The 23,355-nt window shown below is 45.7% G+C and overlaps 1 protein-coding gene across 1 annotated transcript in view; it reads left to right on the top strand.

Annotated features, from left to right (window-relative positions):
• Positions 1-11,989: 11,989 nt before the first annotated feature.
• Positions 11,990-23,355, top strand: part of TMTC4 (transmembrane O-mannosyltransferase targeting cadherins 4) — a 66,529-nt gene continuing 55,163 nt past the window's right edge. Inside the window, exons 1-3 of the mRNA XM_047081589.1 lie at positions 11,990-12,050; positions 17,667-17,882; positions 22,354-22,469. Coding sequence (XP_046937545.1) covers positions 17,721-17,882; positions 22,354-22,469 — 278 coding nt within the window. The 5' untranslated portion in view covers positions 11,990-12,050; positions 17,667-17,720. The remainder of the gene's footprint in view (positions 12,051-17,666; positions 17,883-22,353; positions 22,470-23,355) is intronic.

Genomic DNA, 23,355 nt, shown 5'->3' with positions numbered 1-23,355 from the left:
AAGAATTCAAAGTTCATTTACCCACTCCCTCAGCCCAGGCAGAGGAAAACCTGAGTTTTGAAGATCAAGTCCAGAGCCATTTCTCTGGGTCCACCATGATACCTGATGGATGCCCAGTTAGTAGTAATGGCTTCTTGGCTTCAGACACAGTCATGTTCTACACCTGGAACTTAAGGTTGTATCACCTTTAGTTCAACCACATGTTCACCCAGTTTTTCCAGCATGACATTCTGCCAGAACATATTTAGGAAGGCCACAAATATTTAAGGCTTGTGTGGAGCCCAGTTTCACCCATATAGATAGATTAGGTAGGTAGGTAGGTAGGTAGGTAAGTGGATAAATGAATGGATAGATAAATGAGTTCCCATTTGAGTTCTAAGTGACCTTTCACATCATCTGACTTCAGCTGGATCAGAGCCATCGTTGTTGTTTTATTTTTAATATAGTTTATTATCAAGTTAGCCAACATACAGTGTATACAGCGTGCTCTTGCCTTTGGGAGTAGATTGCCATGATTCATTGCTTACATACAACACCCAGTGCTCATTCCAACAAGTGTCCTCCTCAATACCCATCACCCATTTTCCCCTTCCCCTGCCCCGCCATCAACCATCAGTCTGTTCTCTGTATTTAAGAGTCTCTTATGGTTTGCTTCCCTCTCTGTAACTATTTTTTCCCCTTCCCTTCCCCCATGGTCTTCTGTTAAGTTTCTCAAATTCCACATATGAGTGAAAACATATGATATCTGTCTTTCTCTAACTTATTTCACTTAGCATAATACCCTCCAGTTCCATCCAGATTGTTGCAAATGGCAAGATTTCATTCTTTCTCATTGCCAAGTAGTACTCCATTGTATATATACACCACATCTTCTTTATCCATTCATCAGTTGATGGACATTTGGGCTCTTTCCACGATTTGGCTATTATTGATAGTGCCACTATAAACATTTCATCGGAAAAAGCCTCAAGAACATGGAATCTCAGGAGTGAAAGGGTAGGAGATGAGTCTCACTCCCCTTCCACTCACATCTACCCACCTGCTAATCCAGTAACTGCCTCTACCAGCCAGGGTTTTTGGAACAAAGTCTAGCCCCAAAAAAGCTCCTGTTAAATGACCACAATAATGGATCCCTGTTTGTCTAACATTTGTGTGACTGAGGGGCCCTTGTAATGATGCCTTTCTCCAGCCCCTAAAAAATCCACTCTTAAGACACTTCCTACAGAGGCTAACCTAGATAAGTGCTGGAGACTTCTCTGTTATAAAATCCTAAATTCTGCCTAACTGGATATCCTATTAAAAAGCTTTCATTTAAACAAACAAACAAATGAAAAAAAAGAGAACAGGGAAGCTGCCTGTATAACTTAAAATTCCCTCCTCTGTTCTTAATGTCTGTCAAGACCTACTCTCCTGAATCAGACTTCATAATTCCAAGGACAGGTTACATACCCAAACAGTTCATGAAAAGGACTTGTCCCAAAATGGTAACCAAGTGACCTGAGACCAGCACTGGAATTATTAAAGCCTTTTGGATGATTATATACAAGCATTCCTATGTGATTTAGACCTTACGTTTCTTTCTTTTCTTTTTTTTTTTTTAGTGTTTATTTATTTTTGAGACAGAGAGAGACAGAGGATGAACAGGGGAGGGTCAGAGAGAGAGGGAGACACAGAATCCAAAACAGGCTCCAGGCTCTGAGCTGTCAGCACAGAACCCGACGTGGGGCTCAGACTCACAGACCATGAGATCATGACCTGAGCTGAAGTCGGACATTTAACCGATTGAGCCACCCAGGCACCCCAGACCTTACGTTTCTTATTAGACCCATACTTAGTATCCCTTTGTATCATATCAATAAATGTAGAGCTAGCCTCAACTGAATGACTACTGCTAAAATGTAGGTGATATCGGTGGAGAGACTGAGAAAGTGACTGCTGCTGTTAAGAAAAAGTGTTTAAAACTTGGAAATAAGGCAAAAAAAAAAAGTAGGTGGCATGTCCCTTTACTCTCTTACTGGGTATATTAGGTTGAATACCCACTACACACACACACACACACACACACACACACACACACACACACAGAGCAAATCCATGTCCTTCCCAAAACCTCAGAATGTGACCTTATTTGGAAATAGAGGTTTTGTAGATGTAATTAGTAAGATGAGGACATCCCAGAGTAGGGTGCACCCTCAATCCGATATGGCCAGTGTCCTTAGACAAGAAGAAAGACAAGGAAACAGTCAGACACACGGGGAAGAAATGCCATGTGATTGCAAAGGCAGAGATTGCTAGGATGCGTCTACAAGCCAAGGATCCCCAAGGACTTACAGCAACACAAGAAGCTAAGAGAAGAGCATGGGAGGGATCCTCCCTCGCAGCCTCCAAAAGGAACCAGTACTGATCAAGGACCAGTACCTTGATCTCAGACATCCAGCCTCTTGAACAATGAGAGCTCCCCGGTTTGCGGTAATTTTTTGCAGCAGTTCCAGGAAGCTTCATATACTGGGACGTTGTTTGACAGACAGGCTCATCCAAGTATTATTAACTTTTTTTAGGGGATTGTCACTTTATTTGCTTTTTCTACTTACTGTTAGATAAGAGCTGTCTCTATGTAGTTACTATTAATCTGTAAACTTTGTCCAGTAGAGATGCAAATTATTTCTATCTAGGAAAAAGGATAATGCTAAAGGTTACAATTTTAATGCCCTGTAGACATTAACCAGTTTTATCTCACACTCAACAAAGTTATATCAGAATGTGTCTTCTGGTGAAGGTAATTTCTATTCCTCTGATTCTCATTGAACTGATTTTGCCACATTTTCTCTAGTTCTTTCATTAGAAAGTTGAAATAAATCTTTAACATTTCTTCATTCTATACATGAGTGGGAGTTGTGTTGTCAACTTTTTTGAAAATTATACCTTAATAGCACCAGAATCATCAAGGTCAAGACATCCTTTTGAGGTCATCTGATTCAATGTCCCTCTGAATGCAGGAAAGAATTCCTTCTGATGAGGTTTTGGAGTGGTGGAGATTCAGACCTGACAGCCAAGAAAGAATTCTTGAAGACATCTTTGGTGCAAAAAGGTGATTTTATTAAAGCACGGGGACAGGACCCATGGGTAGAAAGAGCTGCACTGAGGTTGTGAAGACTGACTGGTTATATACTGAGTCAGGGGGAGGATAAAGTCAAGAGGAAGTTCCTTAAAGGAATTTCCATATGCTAAAGAAGGTTCACAGATTACTGGAGGTTGGCTATTGTCAAGCTAAGGTTGTTTTTCCCTCTCGCAAAACATTTTTATTAAGATAGTAGGGAGTTCCTGAAGATTAGGCTATTGATAAGAAAAAGGCTATTGATAAGCCTTTTTCTTATAATTTACTAAGATATTTGGAAACTGATGGAGACTCTTGTGCTGCATGGGTGTGACCTCTACCAATTAACCATTGGTTTTCTTTCCCTTTCCTTTGTCCTTGGGCCTCTAGGAGTACCTGAGGAAAATTACACACATAAATCACCTGGTGGGGGGGGGGGGGTTGTTGTTAGTTGGTCCCTCATCACTTCCTCAGTACATTTGCCATAGGTTTGTTCAGCCTGTGCTTGAAGACATAATTTAAGGGGAACTCATGGTTGTTCTTAAGGTAACCTGTTCCATTGTTAGATATTTATTATTAGAAAGTTATTTCTCAAACTGAGATACATTCCCCTTCCAACTCATACCCATTAGTTTTAACTGTGTTTAACAGAGCACAGAATCTGACAGCCCTTGGAACATTTGAGATCATATCCCCCATGGGATTTTTCTTTCCTAGGTCAAATCTAATCCTTAGATTAGATTAGTTTAGATTAGATTACATAGATTAGAGTCCTATGCACACTAGAGTATTTCTGTTAGGTAGTCCTATTGAATTTGGAAGTTAAATTCAACAAACACAACTTTTGACTATCATGTTAGGTCCTGAAGGCAAAGAAAGGGAGAAAGCACTACATTTATAAACAAATCTCTGCAAGAACAATTAATAGGTTGGAAAGAGTCTCACAGGTTTATGGGATCCAATGAAGACCCAAGGGAGGGCATGATTAATTCTACCTGAGGGTTTGAGAAAGGCTGACTTCCCAAAGAAAGTGCTCCTTGGACTAGGTTCTAAAAGTAAGTGGGAAGTCTCTGGAAGATCAAGGCATGATGGATATCTTAGACAAAGCTAAAAAAAAGTATGAACAAAAAAGCCAAGAGAGGGGCACCTGAGTGGCTCAGTCGGTTAAGCATTCGACTTCGGGTCATGTCATGATCTCACAGTTCGTGAGTTCGAGCCCCATGTTGGGCTCTGTGCTGACAGCTCAGAGCCTGGAACCTTCTTCGGATTCTGTGTCTCCCTCTCTGTCTGCCCCTCCCCCATTCACGCTCTGTCTCTCTCAAAAATAAATAAACATTTAAAAAAATATTTAGGGGCGCCTGGGTGGCGCAGTCGGTTAAGCGTCTGACTTCAGCCAGGTCACGATCTCACGGTCCGTGAGTTCGAGCCCCGCGTCGGGCTCTGGGCTGATGGCTCAGAGCCTGGAGCCTGTTTCCGATTCTGTGTCTCCCTCTCTCTCTGCCCCTCCCCCGTTCATGCTCTGTCTCTCTCTGTCCCAAAAATAAATAAACGTTGAAAAAAAATAAAAAAATATTTTAAAAAAAAGCCAAGAGAAAATGCTCAAATAGTCACAAGGTACTAGAGTGGCCTTCAAATTCCATAAGAGCTGCAACAATATAAATGTAATTCATAAAAAATAAATTATAACCATGGAAATGTAGCTCATTGCTAAAAATGTAGACAGGTGGTCTGCACAGAGACCATAAAACTTGAGCTGAAGAGCAAGAATTTGTCAATCCAAAGAAAGGGGAGCTTATGGGAAAGATTCTAGTATTCTGGAGGAGAGAAGCAAAAATCAGAAGAAACTATAATCAAGTAGGAGGCAATCTTGTGTAATGATTCAAAAAATGGGATCTGGTGTCATGTTGCCCAGTGCAAATCCCAGCTCTGCCCCTGGCTTTCTGCATGACCTTTAACAGGCTACCTAATGTCTCTAAGATCAACTTCCTCATCTGTAAAACAGGGAAAATTAGCACACTCCAAGGGGTTATCAGGTTTATATAAAATCATCCATGAACACATGTATCTTATGTATGTGCCTGACACATACTAAGCTATCAGTGAAGATTAACCATTATTGTTGTTAATTATTCCATGATTTTAATATTTATTTTAAGTAGAGATTTAACGTGAGACAGCTGAGGATAAGGAGATAGGGAGAAGGAAAAGAGAACAAGATGCCGAGCAAAGGAACACTGAAGATTAGGCAAAGGAAGATTGAAAAGAAGAAAGGCTAAGGAGATAAAGATGCAGATTTTGAGGAATTTGCATAATTCTTAGTTGATGTACACCCCAGGCTGTGTAGGAACGAAAGAATGAACTGGTTAAATCTTGACCCTTTCCTGGCCAGGCTGCGTGGCCCTGATTCCTAGCTCTATCACATATAGCTGTTACTTAACTTCTCTGTGCCTCAGTGTCCACATTTATAAAATAGGGGACAATAATACGTCTACTTTATAAGGTGTTGTCTGGACCAAATGAATTAATATACATTATATGCTTAGTACTACACAGAGTAAGCATTTTTTTATTCCCTCTTCTGACATCATAGGCCTCAAAGTTTAAAATTTTTTTTTTCAACGTTTATTTATTTTTGGGACAGAGAGAGACAGAGCAGGAACGGGGGAGGGGCAGAGAGAGAGGGAGACACAGAATCGGAAACAGGCTCCAGGCTCTGAGCCATCAGCCCAGAGCCTGAAGCGGGGCTCGAACTCACGGACCGCGAGATCGTGACCTGGATGAAGTCGGACGCTTAACTGACTGCGCCACCCAGGCGCCCCTCAAGTTTAGACTCAAATATAACTACATTGGCTAGACAAGCTTGTTTGCTTAATTTATTATTACAAATCTAATGTTGAAGAGACACATTAAAAATGAAAGTGTAGGGGCGCCTGGGTGGTTCAGTCAGTTAAACGTTCCAACTTTGGATCGGTTCATGATCTCATGGTTCATGGGTTCAAGCCCTGCATCGGGCTCTGTGCTGACAGCTCAGAACCTGGAGCCTGCTTCAGACTCTGTGTCTCCCTCTCTCTCTGCCCCTCCCCTGCTCGTGCTCTATCTCTCTCAAAAATAAATAAACATAAAAATTTTTTTAAAAATGAAAATGAGGGCGCCTGGGTGGCGCAGTCGGTTAAGCGTCCGACTTCAGCCAGGTCATGATCTCGCGGTCCGTGAGTTCGAGCCCCGCGTCAGGCTCTGGGCTGATGGCTCGGAGCCTGGAGCCTGTTTCTGATTCTGTGTCTCCCTCTCTCTCTGTCCCTCCCCCGTTCATGCTCTGTCTCTCTCTGTCCCAAAAATAAATAAAAACGTTGAAAAAAAAATTAAAAAAAAAATGAAAATGAAAGTGTATGGAAATACTATGTAAAATATGATGCTTTAAGATTAAGCAAATAAAACCGCTTAGCAGTTCTTTCCAAGGCATTTTTAATATTTGTACCAAAAAATCTCTATGCCTGGCAAATATTGATTGACCTACACAAGTTCTTACCAACTCTTTTGAGATTTGGGAATTCCAAAAACAGAGATGATCATAGGCCTCTTGAAAAGAGGAAAATTTAGAAGAAATGAAAGAAAGTAGGTAGTTAATTTAAGGATAGAGTAGATAGCTAACTTGAACTTGGGAAAACAAGTGGAAATGTTTCCCCAAAATTAGACAACACATGAATGGAAGGTTTATATATTTTGGCATTATTAAATATTCTTTAGCTTAAGAGGAAAAAAGGTAACTATTTCAATCTGTACCCTGGATTAGATTTTCATTTTAGCTCTTCAAAGACCATGGTCCATATCACTTTGTTTTCTCCTTTATCTTCAACCCCTCCTTCCCTTCTGATTCTTACTTCTCAACATACAAATCAAAATCTTTCATGTGTTAATAGTAAAATCCCCTCCCCCTTAACACTTCATCCTCTTCCAAATGCCATTTGGTAAGACATGCTAATCTACCTATCCAGCATCCATTCCTCCCAACAGAAACTCTAAATTGCCAGCTCACCAACTGCCCCCACCCCCTGTGATTTAGGGAAAGAAGACTGCATTACACGTAAGCCCTACCTACATTGGTTCTCTTCCCTTGCTAGTAGATGATTTAAGGGTGGACACGTGGCCAGGATCTCAGGTAGGCCGTTTCTAGGAAAGATTTCCTCCTTCCTAAGAGTCAGACATCACAGGAGAATGTTCTGTCTTGCTTTTAGATTTTGCCATTCCAAATAAGATGCCAGGAACTGAAGGAGCCATTTTGTACCATGAGGGCAACTGAAATGGCACCCCCAACAAGGATGGCAGGAGCAAGGAGATGGAAAGAACCTGGGTCCCTGATGAATGAGACAACCCTGGAGCAAACAACTTCTGTCCACCTTGACCCTCGGAAGAGTGTAAGTGTAGGGACTCCAAGGTTCCTTTCCTGCTTGCCACCCCAGTTAGAAGTGCCATCAAGAAACAGCAGGTGCACTGAATAGCAGCACCAACCCTCAGAGTATTACCAATCAGAGGCAAAAGGGTGGCAGCTGGGCAAGGGGCTCTATAACCAATCATGTAGCTTCCCTCCAAAAGACTCAAATTGTTCATCTCCCTCCAACATTGACATCTGCTACTGAGAAGAGAGAAAGGGAGAACATACGGGGGGGTTGGGGGAAAGGAAGGCAATACTTACCATCTTCTCAGTTCTAGTTCTTTCCAGCCCCAAATATCAACCTTGTTGGGCATTTCAAGGGTTCTTTATTTATTTTTTAAAAATTTTTTGATGTTCATTTTTGAAAAAGAGAGAGACAGGGTATGAGCAAGGAAGGGGCAGAGACAGACACACACAGAATCCGAAGCAGGCTCCAGGCTCTGAGCTGTCAGCACAAAGCCCAAAGCCAGGCTCAAATCTACCAACCGAGAGATCATGACCTGAGCCAAAGTTGGAATGTTTAACCGACTGAGCCACCCAGGTGCCCCTTGAGGGTTCTTTAAATCTCCAGCTACATCCCTCAGCTGTATACCTAGTCTTGGTTCCACTGAGAAATGAACTGGCTAAAAAAAAAAAAAAAAAAAAAAATGCACTGTCTGTTTGACTCTGGACCTCTGTTCCTCTTTTTCCTTATCTGTAGGATAAGGATAATGATGTTCACTTGTTAGAGTTTTTGTGAGAATTTTTAAAAATAACATATGCAAAGCGTTTAGCACAGTGCCTGGCACACACTAAGCACTCAACCAACCTGTGTTCTATGTGTGACAATGACCACAGAGCCCTTGTCCAAGGGACTGGGATCAAGAGGTGGGGGTCTGTGTATGAACTAGCAGTAGGGAGGTATCGTCTGCATCTCATACTTCTTTAAGTGTATTTATTTATTTATTTAGAGAGACAGAGACAGAGGTACAGACAGAGAGTGAACAGGAGAGGGGCAGAGAGAGAGGGAGAGAGAGAATCCCAAGAAGGCTCTGCACTATTAGCTTGAAGTCTGATGTAGGGCTCGAGAGCATGAACCATGAGATCATGACCTGAGCCGAAACCAAGAGTTGGACGCTTAACCAACTGAGCCACCCAGGCACCCCACATCTCGTACTTCTTAATAAACCATAAGATTATGAAAGGTAGAATCAGCACCATGTTCACCTTAATATTCTCCACAGAGCCTGCCCCTTGCTTGGCACATAGCATGATGACATTTTGATAATGGCTGGCACAGCAATTTATGGAATTGAATACCATTGGATTAAGTCAGAGATTCCAATTTTAACTCCAGTGATTCTCATAACATGCAGTATGACTTTCAGAAATGTACTTCTTTTTTTTTTAAGTTTATTTATTTATTTTGAGAGAGAGAGAGGGAGGGAGAGAGCATGAGCAGGGGACAGAAAGAGAGGGAGAGAGAGAGAGAGAGAGAGAGAGAGAGAGAATCCCAAACAGGCTTCCTGCTGTCAGCACAGAGCCTGATGCAAGGCTCAAATTGATGAACTGTGAAACCATGAACTGAACCGCACTCAAGAATCAGATGCTCAACCAACTGAGCCACTTGGGCACCCCTCAGAAATGTACTTCTTTTTGAAAAACATTGTTGAGTGCCTGCTCTGTGAGGGGCACAGCTGCTTCAGGGGGTATAGTGTTCAAGAGACATGGCCATTGCCTCCATGGAATTCACAGTCTAATAATGGAGACAGACTTTATACAGTGATCACATGAATAGTTAGTTACACTTATGATAAGAATATGAGAGCATATAGAGAGGGACATAAGAGTGTTTGGGGAGATGGTCCAGGTCATGCAGCATCATTTGGGCATTCTCATAGAACATCTTTGTTGATTTTTGCTCTAGCCTTGTATCTGTATCCAACCAATGCTTGTAATTCAACCATGGTTTCACAAAAGGATTGTATCTCAATGTGCTCTTTTCCCAAAGAACTTATTGTCATTAAATCTGATATGTGATCTATTAAACTATTTCTTACCGTGTTCAAATAAACCCATTAAACTAAAATCTTTTAGTTTTAGCACTAAGCACAACCCATTTTAGTTTGTTTATTTATTTATTTATTTATTTATTTATTTATTTATTTATTTATTTATTTTTAGACAGGCTCCAGGCTCCACGCTGTCAGCACAGAGCCCACACGAGTTCAAACCCACAAACTGTGAAATCATGACCTGAGCCGAAGTCAGACACTTACCCAGCTGAGCCACCCTGGCACCCCAAGCACAACCCATTTTAAAGCTTAATCTGCAATATTAACATTTTTTCCATTACTTTCTTTTAAAAATTTTTTTTCACCATTTATTTTTGTACTTTATTAAGTCTAGAGACAATCAGCAAAACAACAAATTAGGCTGATTCATAATGTTTGTCAATTTTTCTATAGTGTAAATACCCTCACCATGGCTGATTGCAATCTGCTTGTGTGACATCGCTGAGTGGGTTAGGAAGACACATGCACAGCAGCATGGCATCATACGTGGCCTTGGAGATGGAAAGAAGTGGACAGACTTGATAGACATTTAGCAGGTAGAATCTTGGTGATTTGCTATATGCCAAGGGTGAAGGCACAGTTTAGGAAATACTGGGCAGGTGGTGGTACCGTCACTATTAGAGGGAGACCTGAGGAGGAGAAAGCAGTGAAAGCATGCTTTCTATCCCAACTGCTAGTGACACAACCAGGTGGAAGCTAGATAAGTAGGGGCTGGAGTTGTTAAGTCTGCAGTTGAAACGTTGGAGGTGGATTAAATCACACAGAAAAATTGTGGCATGGAAGGACTGAGACCTTAACCATATGCCCTCTGGAGATCATCGAGCAGCAGATGAGCAAAGTAAGGAGCCTGGGGGAAAACAGGAGAGCAGCACACCACTATCACCAAAAGAAGTGTGTTTTGAGGAAGAAAGAATTTTGCTGAGAGACCAAGTAAAATGAGAAAAGAGAGTGTCCTTTGGATTTAGTGATTGTGGACGACTATAGGAAATGCAGTTAGAGTAGAATGTGGAAACCAGGAAGTCACTGCCAGTTGAAGACTAAAAAGGGGAGGGCGGGGGGGGGGGGCGGAGAGCTCTTTTAACTTCAGTTATGAAGAGTAGGAGAGGGGGCAGGGTGGCAGCTGGAAGGGCAGGGTAAGGTGGGGGGTGGGGGGCAAGGAAGGCTTAGGACTGATTAAATGCTGATGATACGGATCCAGCCAAGAGGGAGAGATTGATCTCAGGCTGGACTCTGATACTGGGGGTGGAGGTGGAGGTGGAAGTGAGGAATGGGGAGGGCGGAATCCGTGCTTTAAGGATGTGTGTAGGTTTGGGGGTGAAAAGTGCAAAAAGTTTCTTTTTTTTTTTAACATTTACTTATTATTGAGAGACAGAGAGACACACAGTGTGAGCAGGGGAGGGGTAGAGAGAGGGGGAGACATGGAATCTGAAGCAGGCTCCAGGCTCTGAGCTGTCAGCACAGAGCCCCACGCAGGGCTTGAACTCACAAACTGCGAGATCATGACCTGAGATGAAGTCAGTCGCTTAACCCAGTGAGCCACCCAGGCGCCCCAAAAGTTCCTTTTTCTTGAGGCAAGAGACAAAGTAATCTACTGAGATGGGAGTTACTGGAGGGCAGAGTGGCAATCCGGTTGGGAGTTAAAAGTTGAGAACAAAGTGACTACTGGTGAATGGATGGACGACTGAATGTCTCATCCGGCCAGGTGAAGAATCAAGACCTGAGTCCAGAAAGAGGGTCTGTTAAAAACAATAGGCGGCAGGGCCTTGGAAGGAAGTTCTGGTGAACCTACAAATTGGAAACAACTCCTCCCAGACAGGAAGAAGTCAGGCAGAATGTGGAGACACGCAAATCTGGAACAACTCCTCCCTGCCAGGAAGAGCCCTGACGGTTCTCCTCCAGCTCCCTTTCCTGCAAGGACTCTGCAGTCCCACCGCGGAGCGCCACCCACAGTGCGAGACGCGCGAGACCCACGGGGAGCAAGCTCCCGCGCCCGCGGACTGGAGGAGGCGGCCCCGCCCACGCGGCCCGCCTCCAGGGGCCAGGCTGGGGCCGCCCCTTCCCGCCCCGGCACCGCCCGGCCTCCGCGCCTGGAACTCCGCTTCCTGCTCTCCCGCCGACGCCTTCTGTCGCTGCGCCTCTTTCGCCGCCGTGTAGCGCCTTCTGGCCCGACGTCACCGGCGCTTCCGCCAATGAGCTGAAGAGGAACGAGCTGCGGCGTGAAAGTGACCACAGGAGCAGCCAATGGCCGCGAGGAGAGGGCGGGCCGAGGCGAGAGTGTGAGAGTGAGCGCCCGCACGCGTGGGGGAGCTGCGGGCGGTGCGGGCGGCGCGCGGCGCAGAAAGGGGGGCGCGGCAGGGGGCGGGGGCGCGGCGCGGGCGGCCCCTCCCCCTGCCCAGCTCCGGGCGGGCGCCGAGAGCGGTCGGAGTTTACGCGCCCGGGAGGGAGATGCGGCCGCCGCTCGGGCTCCTTGCAGGTAATGCGTGGGGCGGCCCCTGCAGGGCCGAGTGGCCGAGTGTGCTGCGAGACGAGCATAGTTGGGCGCGGAGCGGACGCGGGGTCCTCGCTGTCGCCGCGCCCCGAGCCCCGCGGGCCGGCCCGGGTCCGGCGGTGGTGCTGCTGGGAGTTGGCTCCAGGACCTGGGCTGCGGCCGGGGCCAGGGTCACGGGGGACGCGAGCCCCAAGCGCCCCGGTGTAAGCTGCACACGGGACAATGGGCGCGGCGTGGAGGGTACGCGCTCCTCCTGCCCGCGCCCGGGCTCCTGCGCTCCCTCCGCCCGGGGCCGTGGTCACCGCTGCCACCCCTGCCTGCTCCAACTGCACGGGCGCTCCGTCGCCCCCGGGGCGTACCAGGCGTCTGCGGTGCGTCCCAGGAGTGGCCACCTGGCCGCGGAGCCCTGCGCCTGGCCGCCAGCTGGCCGTGGCGCCGGCGATGGCTGGGCACAGCCGGGCCTGTTGGCCGCCTGCCCTAGGTTAAAGGCGGCTCCCCTGCAGCGCCGCGAGTGCCAGCTCCTCCGCGCTGGCTGCCGAGCGGAGCGACGGGAGAACCGCGTGCCACCGGCCCGGGCGCCCGGGGCCAACGAGCTGCCACTTCCCCGCGCGGGCTTGGAGTTTAGGGAAGCCGAGCAGGTGGTGCAGCCGCCGCCTCACCTCCTGCGAACTCCGCGGGGCTTCTGGTCGTGTTGATGTTTTGACTGTGGGCTGTGTGTGTGTGTGTGTGTGTGTGTGTGTTTCTTTCTTTCTTTTTTTTTAATCACACACAAAAGGAGGGAGGAGTTAGAAAAAAGATCTAGCCAGCGCGCTGTGAATCATCCCACACAGTTATCTCTGGGAGAGCAGATGGATGGGGAGAATTCCTTGAGGAACAATTACAGTAACGACTGACTGGATCCCTTCTCTGTCCCCTCACCCTGCAGTCCTGACCTTGCCTGGCACACCCCAAATCGACGTGGGGTGAAGTGGTGCCGGCTGACTTAGAGGGGGAAATGGCTACAAGCTAGCAAGCTGGAAACTTTCTGAGACAGTGTAACTGTGAATGCCGAACCGCACACAGTCCCTCTTGCTGTAGGCAGGCATGGCTCTCGCCTGTTACTGAATTAAAAAGCAGAAAGGTGATCACAAGAGGAAGATACTTTGAGTAGCATTTTTTCAGCGCTGCATTGTGGGGGGGGGGGGGGTGGAGATCACAGGCTCCCAAAACTTGAAGCCCCCAAGAGAGGAGCAGCCAGCTAACATCTCCAGATGCTGGGTCACAAATGATCGTGTTCTTTAGTCTGATTTCCAGAAGCACTGTCTCATCACAGCCTGGCAGAGGGCAGTTTGCGTTTGGATGGATTGTTACTGATGAGGTAGAAAGGTCGGCCAGAGGCCAGCAGGCCCTTCCATGCATGTGGAAAAATATTCTGCAGTAGGTAACTGCTGCTCATAGTCCCAGGGCGAATCCTTTAGATTGGTCTCACCATCCCTATTTCCTGCAGTCTGAGGCTGCTATGTCAGTTGTCACTGGGTCCCTAGGGTTCACAGCTCAGTGACATTCCTTTTGGGAGGTGGAGTCCTTGGTTTTTTGACCATTGATGATTTATGAATTTATTTGAACCCCCTGAAAATAGAGGCTTCATATTAGAAGTTTTGAGAAATTGAGAATAAAGAGCCTTCTGCTTCATTCCAAAATTCAGTTACTTCTAGGGCCAGTTAATTCTGAACAGTGTGAAATCAGCACAGGAGTCAGATAGGGATCAGAGCAGCAGTTTTACCACTTGAAAAACTGGCTGTAGCACCACTGGGACTGAGCCTGAGACCTCCGTGACACTCCCTTCTTAGCACTTCATATGGTGAACTTACCATCCCACCCCAGAGCCAGGGCTCCCAGGCAGGACACCTGGAGGGGAGAAATGAGACCGTGTACTTGGAGACCTAGCAAGAGAAAAACAGAAAGTGCACCTTCCTATTTCATGGCTTGTGTACAAAAAAAGAGGTGGAGGGGCAGGTCAACCTGTCTGTACCACCTCACTCAGGGAGGGCTTCTTTAACTTGAGCACCAAGCCTGGCTGGGATCATCAGAACAAAGGCTGCTTTCCTGTTGGAAGAAGAGAGGTTGGAGCAGGGTCACTGTATTAGACTGTGCCATTTATGCAGGACATTCAGACACCGGCCAAGGAGGCAGTGCCCTGGGCCCATCCAAGGAAGGACACCCTTCTCTCAGTTACATTGGGACAGTTGGATGGGCTACTGCTGGTCTCGGTTGGTAAAACCATCTGCAGGAATAAAGAATTGATAGCAACATCTCTGTTCCCAAGACAGGAGATCAGGGATGAAGCACTGGGAACTAGATTCTCCAAAATGGTAACAAGAATGGGAAGTAATTATTTCCATACATTCTTTCCTTTAATCCTCTGACAACCTCCCAAAGTTATGCGGTGGTACCCTGTTGTGCCAGTGAGGATTTGAGCCTTAGAAAGACTGAGAAGCTCAAGGTCTCAAAGGTAGTGAGTCCACCTCCGCCTGCCTCGAGAGCCCACCCTCTTAACCCCAGTGCTGCACTCTGAGAACTTTGCATGGGTTCCTGACACATTGTAGATTTTATGGCATTTGCTAATCTGCAGTATTTTCTGAACCATTCCACTGTATACATTAACCATATGCCTTAAATAAAAAAAAGGGCATTTGGGAGTATTTTTAGGGACAGCAAAGTAGTGGGAACCCTGGAGACTCAGGAGGGAAGCCGCAATAGAAGTCTTGCAATGTAGGACTTGCTGATGTCCCTGCAGTAGAAGAGGGGGAGATCGTTCTGAGATTAACCCAACCATCCTGGTGATGCTTCAGGAGTCCCGGCCTGGCCCACCAGGGCGCTGCAGATGTTTGAGTCCATGGTCTGCCTTCAATATGTCTCTGCTATTGCCTGAGTACCAAAAACATTCATTGTATTCAATGAATAAAGATTCATTGTATTACAAATAATCTGAAATGAAAAGTGGGGCAGGACAGCTCATGTAGGAGCACAGATTATGTGTCTTGCTTCCGTGTTCTTCCTATAAGAATTGGAACCTCACGACAACCTTTTGTGACATAATATTCAGATGTTTAGGCCCATAGCAGGTAACATCAAGACCAGCTCTGTTGTGCATTTAAAACTGTCGCATTTTCCTCCACATTAATTTTCCAAATCCAAGAACACTTTTATTCCCTTCATGTGAAGTCATGCCATCTTTCTAACTACATGGTCTTTATGATTTCTTTTTCATATTGTTTTTGTTTTGCTTTGCTTTTTTAGTAGCAATTTCTTATTTTAAAAAAATTTTTGAAGTTTTTATTTATTTATTTTTTGAGAGAGAGACAGAGCAGGGGAGGGGCAGAAAGAGAGGGACAGAGAGAGAATCCCAAGCAAGCTCCGCACTGTCAGTGCAGTGCCCAGTGCAGGGCTTGGACCCATGAACCGTGAGATCATGACCTGAGCCAAAACAAAGAGCTGGACGCTTAACCAACTGAGCCCCCTAGGTGCCTCTTTAGCAGCAGTTTCTTTAGCTGAAATGTAGACGCAGCAGTTGGCCTGCATGGTGACCTATATGGTGTTTGCAGCTATAATTTGGGTTGAACCAATGGTTTACCCTTTCATTGGAAAAGACAAAGGCAGCAGATAGGAGCTGGGATATTTCCCACCAGCACTTGCTAAGAGTGAATTACATTAAGTGGAGAAGCTTGAGGGACCAGCAGTGAGAGATACAAAGTCTTTCCTCTCTGGGTTGTAAATCTGGACCTCTTTTCAGCACCCGGAAAGGGATAGTGTTATCATAGGATGATGTGTCCCATTGACTGTTGGATCTTTTTCCACATTCACTCAGATAAAAGCCAGAGAAAAGATGCCTGTGACCTCAGATGGCCTGACTTCTCATTTGGCTGACTTCTCATTGATTCCATAGTCTGGGGTAGTCCCTTGGAGGCCTACAGACAAATACATCTAAACTGCCTTCACAATCAAGGGGTTTGGGATTCTCCTCCACCTTCGCCCAAAAGGACTGGAGCCAGGGCCCTTACTAATGTAGATAATAAACAAAATATTTGTATTTAAAAATTAATACTAATATTAGGATTTAAAAAACAGTTCTGTGTCCATGCTTTTACCCTTCTTAAAGAAAGTGCTTGTAACCATAGTTAACCTCCCCTCAGCAGTCATTAAAGCCAGACAGCAGTTCTCAGCGCCTCAGGTGGCTATCCTGTGGAATGACAACCATGTTAGGTACAACAATTATCCCCAGTTTAGAGGCAAGGAAACTGAGGCCAGACAGGTTAAGTAGCTTGTCCATAGTTACCCAGGATTGGAACCTGAACACTTTGAGCCAAACATGATTCTGGTCAATCCAAAGAAAGCACCTGTTGGAGGTATAGTGGAGATAGAGACAGATAAAATGTGTAGTTTTGTATTTGGGCAAATTCCAAGGCAGGGGGTTCTCAGGCAGCTGTCACCACTGGAAAGCTCTTACGCCTTGCTGAGTGTCACAGGAAGTAGACTCTGAAAGGACAAGGCCACAGAACTAATAAATGGCAAGGCAGAGAGACCAACCGTTCTGGCTTTAACATTTTTCCTGTTTGAAAGAAAAGTTAAAAAATAAGAGGGTATTTTTAAGTTGACTCTTTCACCAACGTTGAAGGTCATATTCTTACCTGGGATAGCTTCCCCCTCTTCTCCTTTAGGATTTGGCTCAGCTCTTTCTGGACTAAGATATTGTCCTAGACTGGTCAGTCTATAGTGTTCTCTCCTTCGTCCGTGTGTGTGTGTGAACCCCTCACCTGGCCATCGATCATGTGTCCTGCCTGATCATCTGTGTTAAAACTCTTCTCTCTGCCAGATTTTCTGCTAACTGGCATGAGTGACTGAGTTCTAGAGAGACTCTAAGCTCTCTCAGAATCAGGACCATGTTTTATACCCTACCACACATGCACACACCATGTGCTAAGACTTAATAAGGAATATTTATTGATTTCTCTGGATTGGATGAAGCAACATGGTAACTTCAAAAAAAATTTTTTTTTAATGTTTTATTTTTTAAAAGAGAGAGAGAGAGGGAGACAGTGTGTGAGTTGGGGAGGGACAGAGAGAGAGGGAGATACAGAATCCAAAGCAGGTTCCAGGCTCTGAGCTGTTAGCACAGAGCCCGATGCGGGGCTTGAGCCCATGAACCACAAGATCATGACCTGAGCCAAAGTCGGATGCTTAACCAACTGAGCAACTCAGGCACCCTGGTAACTTTTTTTTTTTTTTTTTTTAACTTTGGTGTAAACTGGTTCAAGGACTACAAAAACAATTTGCCTTATGGGGTTGATAGGTATAGGATTTCCTTAAATCAGCATGTCTCAAGATAATCCAGTATCAGAAACCCAAGGGCTTGTGATTCGGTGGTTGCAGTTAGGCCCAGGAGAATTTACATGTGTCCCAGTGACCCTTCTGCCCAGTAGACTCTGAAAACGACATCTTAAAGTTTGTAATGACCAGATCCTATACACTCACAGTGTAGGTGACTGTCTAGTTCCTACTCACTGCAGAAACTTTCCTAACTGTGTGTTGATGGATATTTGTGTTGTGTCATTTTTCTCATAGATTTCTAACCAGCATGATGCTGGAGCAAGAGGCTGGCAGCCAGCAGTTTTCAAAATGGCCGAGTTGGACGCTGATTTGGGTCACATCATCCCCTCTTCTGTGCTTGCCCCTTTCTGGGCTAAGTTAGTAGTGGGATTTGTTTCCCTTGTATGTTTCGCACGCAGCTACGATGGAGATTTTGTCTTTGATGACTCTGAAGCTATCATTAACAATAAGGTTTGTATGGTAACCCCTTTTTGGTAAACTTGTGTTAATCATTTGCCTGTTTCTCATTAGTAATCTAAGTTCGTGTTGGATAATTCTCTATTCGACCTTGGTTAAGCATTTGCCTGGGCCCCAATTGTGTTGTAGATTTCCCATCTCTTTTAGGTAGCATCTTTGTGATTTAGGGCCTCTTTTATTGTTTATTGTTTACGGTCTCCAGCCCCTGCCTGACCTCAGGCTTTACCCTCACCACGTACCCCATCCGAGGTCCCAGTCTACACACACATCAGAGAGACCATTACTCTCAGTTTACAAGGCAAGGAAGGGCATTGCAGACTAAGTATTTCAGGTTTTATGACAGATTTCTAGAATGCTAGGCCACAGCTGTTTTCCCCCTCCCCCCACCCCAACATGCACTTGCTGCAGTGATGGACGAGTCTGATCACCTGCCAAGAGGTGCGTCCGTCTGCGTCCGTTTGCAGCAGCAGGCAGGGAGTTGGCTTCTTCTTTGTCCTTTGCTGATAGCATCAGGACAGCCGGCTGGCAGGCGCTGGAGAATGAGGAGTGTGCTGTCAGTGGAAGCTGCAGTTTCTGCCCATTTCGTGTTTGGAGACTCAAATTTGCTGAGTTTGCAAAATCCCAGCCAGTTTTGCTCTCCAGTGGGTGCTATATCAGTGCAGGGAAAATGCCTGTCTTTCACAAGCTAGAGAGAGGGAGAAAGAAATAGGTTTGGAGAAAGGAAAGAAAAAGATTCAAGGGAACTAAAAGAAAATCAGACAAGAGCCTTGGAGGCAGGGAGAGCCCAGGAGAAGAAATGCGGAAATGGCACAGATTTGTGACCTCTCAGTTACTCAGCAGTTATTTCGTGTGTGTGTGTCTGCACCAGTGAAGACAGCCCAAAGGAATAGCCTAATATATTTCTCTCCAGGCGGTGCAGTTGTAGCAACTCGGTAACACTGTTGTTGAAATTTTGAAGTCATGGATTCTCCCAAATGAGCAAAACCTCATTTTCATATTGAAAATGTTGAGAAAAATTCTCTGTGACCAACATGTATGTGTGATGGTGACAGTGAGGTTGGAAGGGGGGGTGACTTTTGTAAGTTTTTTATTTGTAACATCTTGTATGTACTGATTTTCTCTATTTTATGAGGCAGACTATCAACCAACCTTGATGTTTAGGTTTTTTTTTTATTTTATTTATTTTGAGAGAGAGAGAGAGAGAGAGAGAGCATGTACATGAGCAAGCATGAGTGGGGGAGGGGCAGAGAGAGGGGGGGACAAAGAACCCCAAGCAGGCTCTGCCCTGTCAGCACAGAGCCCAATGTGGGGCTTGAGCTCACAAACCGTGAAATCATGACCTGAGCCGAAATCAAGAGTCAGATGCCAGACCCACTGAGCCACTCTGGTGCCCCGATGTTTGTTTTTAATTCAGGTTCTTCACTGAAGTTCACCCAGCAGTTACTGTAGATGTTTGTTTCTTTTTAAACCACGCTTAAAAGAAAAAAGTAGTAGCTCCTAGCAACTACATCCCATCGGTGGTTTTATAGCTGCAGGATTGCTTTGCTAACAAGGAAAGGAGAACATGACTTAATTTTTAAAGCCCGTTCTTCATTTCATTAAGAGTTTCTTCACTCTTCCACTTTTACAAAGTGGAAGATACATAAAGTGTTCGCTTAGATCATTATATCGAAGGGGGCACCTTGGTGACTTGTCAGTTAAATGTCTGACTTCAGCTCGGGACATGATCTCATGGTTCGTGAGTTCGAGCCCCACATCGGGCTTCCTGCTGTCAGTGCAGAGCCCACTTTGGATCCTCTGTCTCCTTCTCTGTGCCCCTCCCCCGCTCTTGCTCACGTGCACTCTCTGTCTCAAAAATAAATAAACATTAAAAAATTAAAAAGTAAATAACATTTAAAAATTAAAAAGAAAAAAACCTTACGTGGAAGAACTTTGATGAACAAGGCAGGGGAAAGCGCAAGCCCTGTTGTATGCGGGATGGCCTGGGACACGGTTATAATTCTTCCCTCCGTGTGGGGTAAGGCCGATGAAGCCATTTTGTGGCCCTGCTGCACATTGTCTTGGCAGTGTTTTCTAGAGCATCACACTGTGCTCCTTTGTTAACTTGCTAGCCCTCCTTTTTTCCTTTCCTGTTTAATGAAAGGCTCCGCTCTGTTCATTGGCGCTGTGCCCACAGTAATGTGAAACAGGCTGTTCCTGGGTTTTATTGGTGTTAAAGACTGTTTTCCAGATGCTTCCTTGTAATGTTGAGTTGCCTTTTTTCATTGAGATGATGGTTTTCTTTGAGACAGTGGAGTTAGCAGGAATTTCAGACACACGTCTTTTCCATAAATCATTGTGAAGAGAAATGGACCTTTCTTCCTGCAGCGTGCCCTGCTGTGTGTAGGCTACACCTAATCAAATATTTAGAGCTTTGTTGGTGTTCATTTTCTGCTCAAATGGAGGGAAAGATCCTCCGCCCAGCTCCTTCACAAGTGAGCAGGTACTTCTGGGACAGTGCAGAAGAAGATGGGCTTCCAATTTTGTCACTGAGTAAACCAGACTTGTGGGTAGTTTGCAAGACCTTCATGAAATACCGGGCTGACTGTTAGAAGAGGGGTCAGTATGCTCAAGGTCTCTGAAGCCAATACCCAATGAAGTGAAATTCACCCACAAAGTGGATATCAGGTGACCAACTTTGCCTCTGTCGCACATCTTCAAGCCCTTTCCCTTTGATCAGTAAGCACTTAAGTAGTGAGTACTTACTGAAGTCCCCGTGTGCCATGGACACTGCTTGCTTCTTTGTCCCAGCCATGATTTGACACATTTCTGCTTGAGACTTTCCCCACCTTGGTTGTTAGAAGCTGCAGGGACTGTCCAGGTTGGATGCAGACGTGGGCAGAGGGTCTCTTCTCAGGTGCACCCACCTACTGGAGTCAGGAGCTAATCACACACCTAGGCCGAGGTCTAGAGGCAGCCAGGCAGCCCCCTCAAAGTGTCTAGCGGTGTGATTTGTGGGTGTGCTTCTGGCTGCAGAGCCCCAAACCTGGGAGCCCCCCTGGGTGTCCGTGAGCCTTGCAGTCTCCTTTAAAGCATTCTTTTTTGCTTATGTTAATCAGTGCTAATCTGGTCACTGCAGGGAAGAGTCTGGACTGATACACTTAGTGGTGCTTAGCATGTCATAATTTCTAGTCCCTAAAATATTCCTGTTTGTTATGCTTTGAAGAGAAAATTAGTATTTGCTTTTGTTGCTTATTCTGCAATGCCTTGTCTGCCTCTCTTCTTGTCAGACACAGTTTAAACAATCTAGTTCTACATTTAAATGTTTTTTAAAAAGATGCATTTTTCAGGGCACCTGGGTGGCTCAGTTGGTTGAGTGTCTAATTTGGGCTCAGGTCGTGATCTCACAGTTCATGAGTTCAAGCCCCACGTCGGGCTTGCTGCTGTCAACCTGTCCGTGCAGAGCCCGCTTTGGATCCTCTGTCTTCCTCACTCTGCCCCTTCCCTGCTTGTGTGCTCCCCAAAATAAATGAATGTATATTTTTTAAATATGCATTTTTAAGCGTCTGTAGCACAGGACCAAATTAAATTACCATAATAGTAAAATAGATGTCGTTTTTTAATAATTAGTGATTTTTATCTTTAAAAATTAGATGGAAGTTGTTTTTTCTTTCATTTTTCTTCTGTTTAGCTAGGATTCAAAAATAGACAATATATGCTTATCCAGTCAAATTTTAACTGAGATGTTTTAAGAAAATTGCCCTCTGTATTGAATATGAAAGAGGCATTAGTTTATTCAACATGGATTAAGCACTTTCTGTATACTCCCCACCCACATGATGTGGCCCCGGGGCCTCACCCCCAGTCCAGTGATGCAGACAGATGGTAGTTAGAGATGATAAACCACCAGGGTGCCAGGCACTGTGAGGACAGGTGTGAGATGCCCTGAGGCCCATGGAAGGAGAATTGCATCAGCTGAGGAAGGTCATAGCTTGCTGGCCGAACGTGAACGGCAGGAGATGCTGGGCTGTGAGGAGCTGAGGGGTAACTGTCTGGTGGACACCTACATGTGCAAATCCTTGGGGAAGGGTGGCAGCAGGTGCTGTGTGGGGACTGGACAAAGGTCAGAGTCCACGAGATGAGCAGGCAGAGCTTGACAGGAGCCAGAGCACCCTGGGCTGCGGTACCCACATCAGGACGTCGGCTTTGTCCTGGGGGTGGGGGGAGCCATCTGGGTGTTTTAAGCAAGGTGGGGTGGGTGACCCAATTTGCAGGTTGGAGAGATTAGCTGGGAGAACGTGCTGGAGGGAGGCCTGACCGTATCCTCGGTGAGAGGTGGCAGTGGCTTGGCCCAGGGCTAATGGGAGAGATGGACCAAAGGGGAATGAGCAGCTCTAAGGAAGAGCTCCTGTTGAGGGCTTAAACATGGGGTGAGAGAGGAGTCGTGACACCTTTGTCCTGAATGCCCTCTACTGTGTCCCTGCAGGACCTCCGAGCGGAAACGCCCCTTGGGGACCTGTGGCATCATGACTTCTGGGGCAGTAGGCTGAGCAGCAACACCAGCCACAAGTCCTACCGCCCTCTGACCGTCCTGACTTTCAGGTGAGGTATGACAGCGCGGGCTGCATAGGATGCTGTGCCAGGTTCTGTGTGACAAGGCTCCTGGTGTGGGCGAGTGGAGCCGGTGGGTCCTGGGGAAGAACAGACCACTCACTCATATGGGTCTCCGAGGAGTACATGCTAATTCCAGCTGTTAGGGGTAGGTCCCAGCAACATGGGGAGAACGAGCCTGAGGAACCACGACTCCAGGGCTCGCTTGTCCAGGACAGATCCTAAAAGTGGAAGGATGCAGGGAAGATGAACGTGGCCCCTGTTGCGAGGGTGATGTGCAAATTAGCGAAACGTTCCACATTTTGCATGTTTGTTGGAGATTGGACCTTTGCTGGTTACCACTGGAGAAACCATGTGAGTCAAGGCAACACGTGGCGTCTAAGGAAATTGTGGGGTTTTTTCCACTGTAAAAATGATAATAACAAGGTAAAAATCTTCCTGCTGTTACCAAGTCAATATGCAAATACAAAATAAAGCTAAAAGCACCCTCCCCCAACTCCCCATCTGCATTGAATAGATGTGTTCACCTCCCCAAAGTTCCCATTCATAGCTGTTTCAGGTGCATTCAGTACTTATGTACAGATCTCTCAGAAGCACAGAAATGATGAATTAGAACTGCTGGTAACTGAAAAGCAGTCAGAAATGTGTTTTGTTGGACGGATGAGAATGTGTTTTGTTGGACGGAAAGCTGGTGGACAAACTACCAAGGAGTACTTTTTGTTTTTTGGATAAGCAAGTTACGTGACTGTCTTCAATCCAGGTCCCTGTGGGGTAGCCAAGAGTAAGGTGTGCTGTGTCATATCATCTTGGGAGGCAATCTTGCCTTTTTAGGGCTTAAGAAATTGTTTAGCTTTCCTTCTGCTTTTCCTCTCCACGT

The sequence above is a fragment of the Lynx rufus genome, unplaced genomic scaffold, assembly GCF_022079265.1.
Source record: "Lynx rufus isolate CCGP_SWC_20201006 ecotype Redwood Valley unplaced genomic scaffold, mLynRuf1.p SCAF_1, whole genome shotgun sequence".
In the NCBI taxonomy this organism is placed as follows: domain Eukaryota; kingdom Metazoa; phylum Chordata; class Mammalia; order Carnivora; family Felidae; genus Lynx; species Lynx rufus.
Note: the sequence above shows the minus strand (reverse complement) of the source record. Positions and strands in the feature narration are given on the sequence as shown.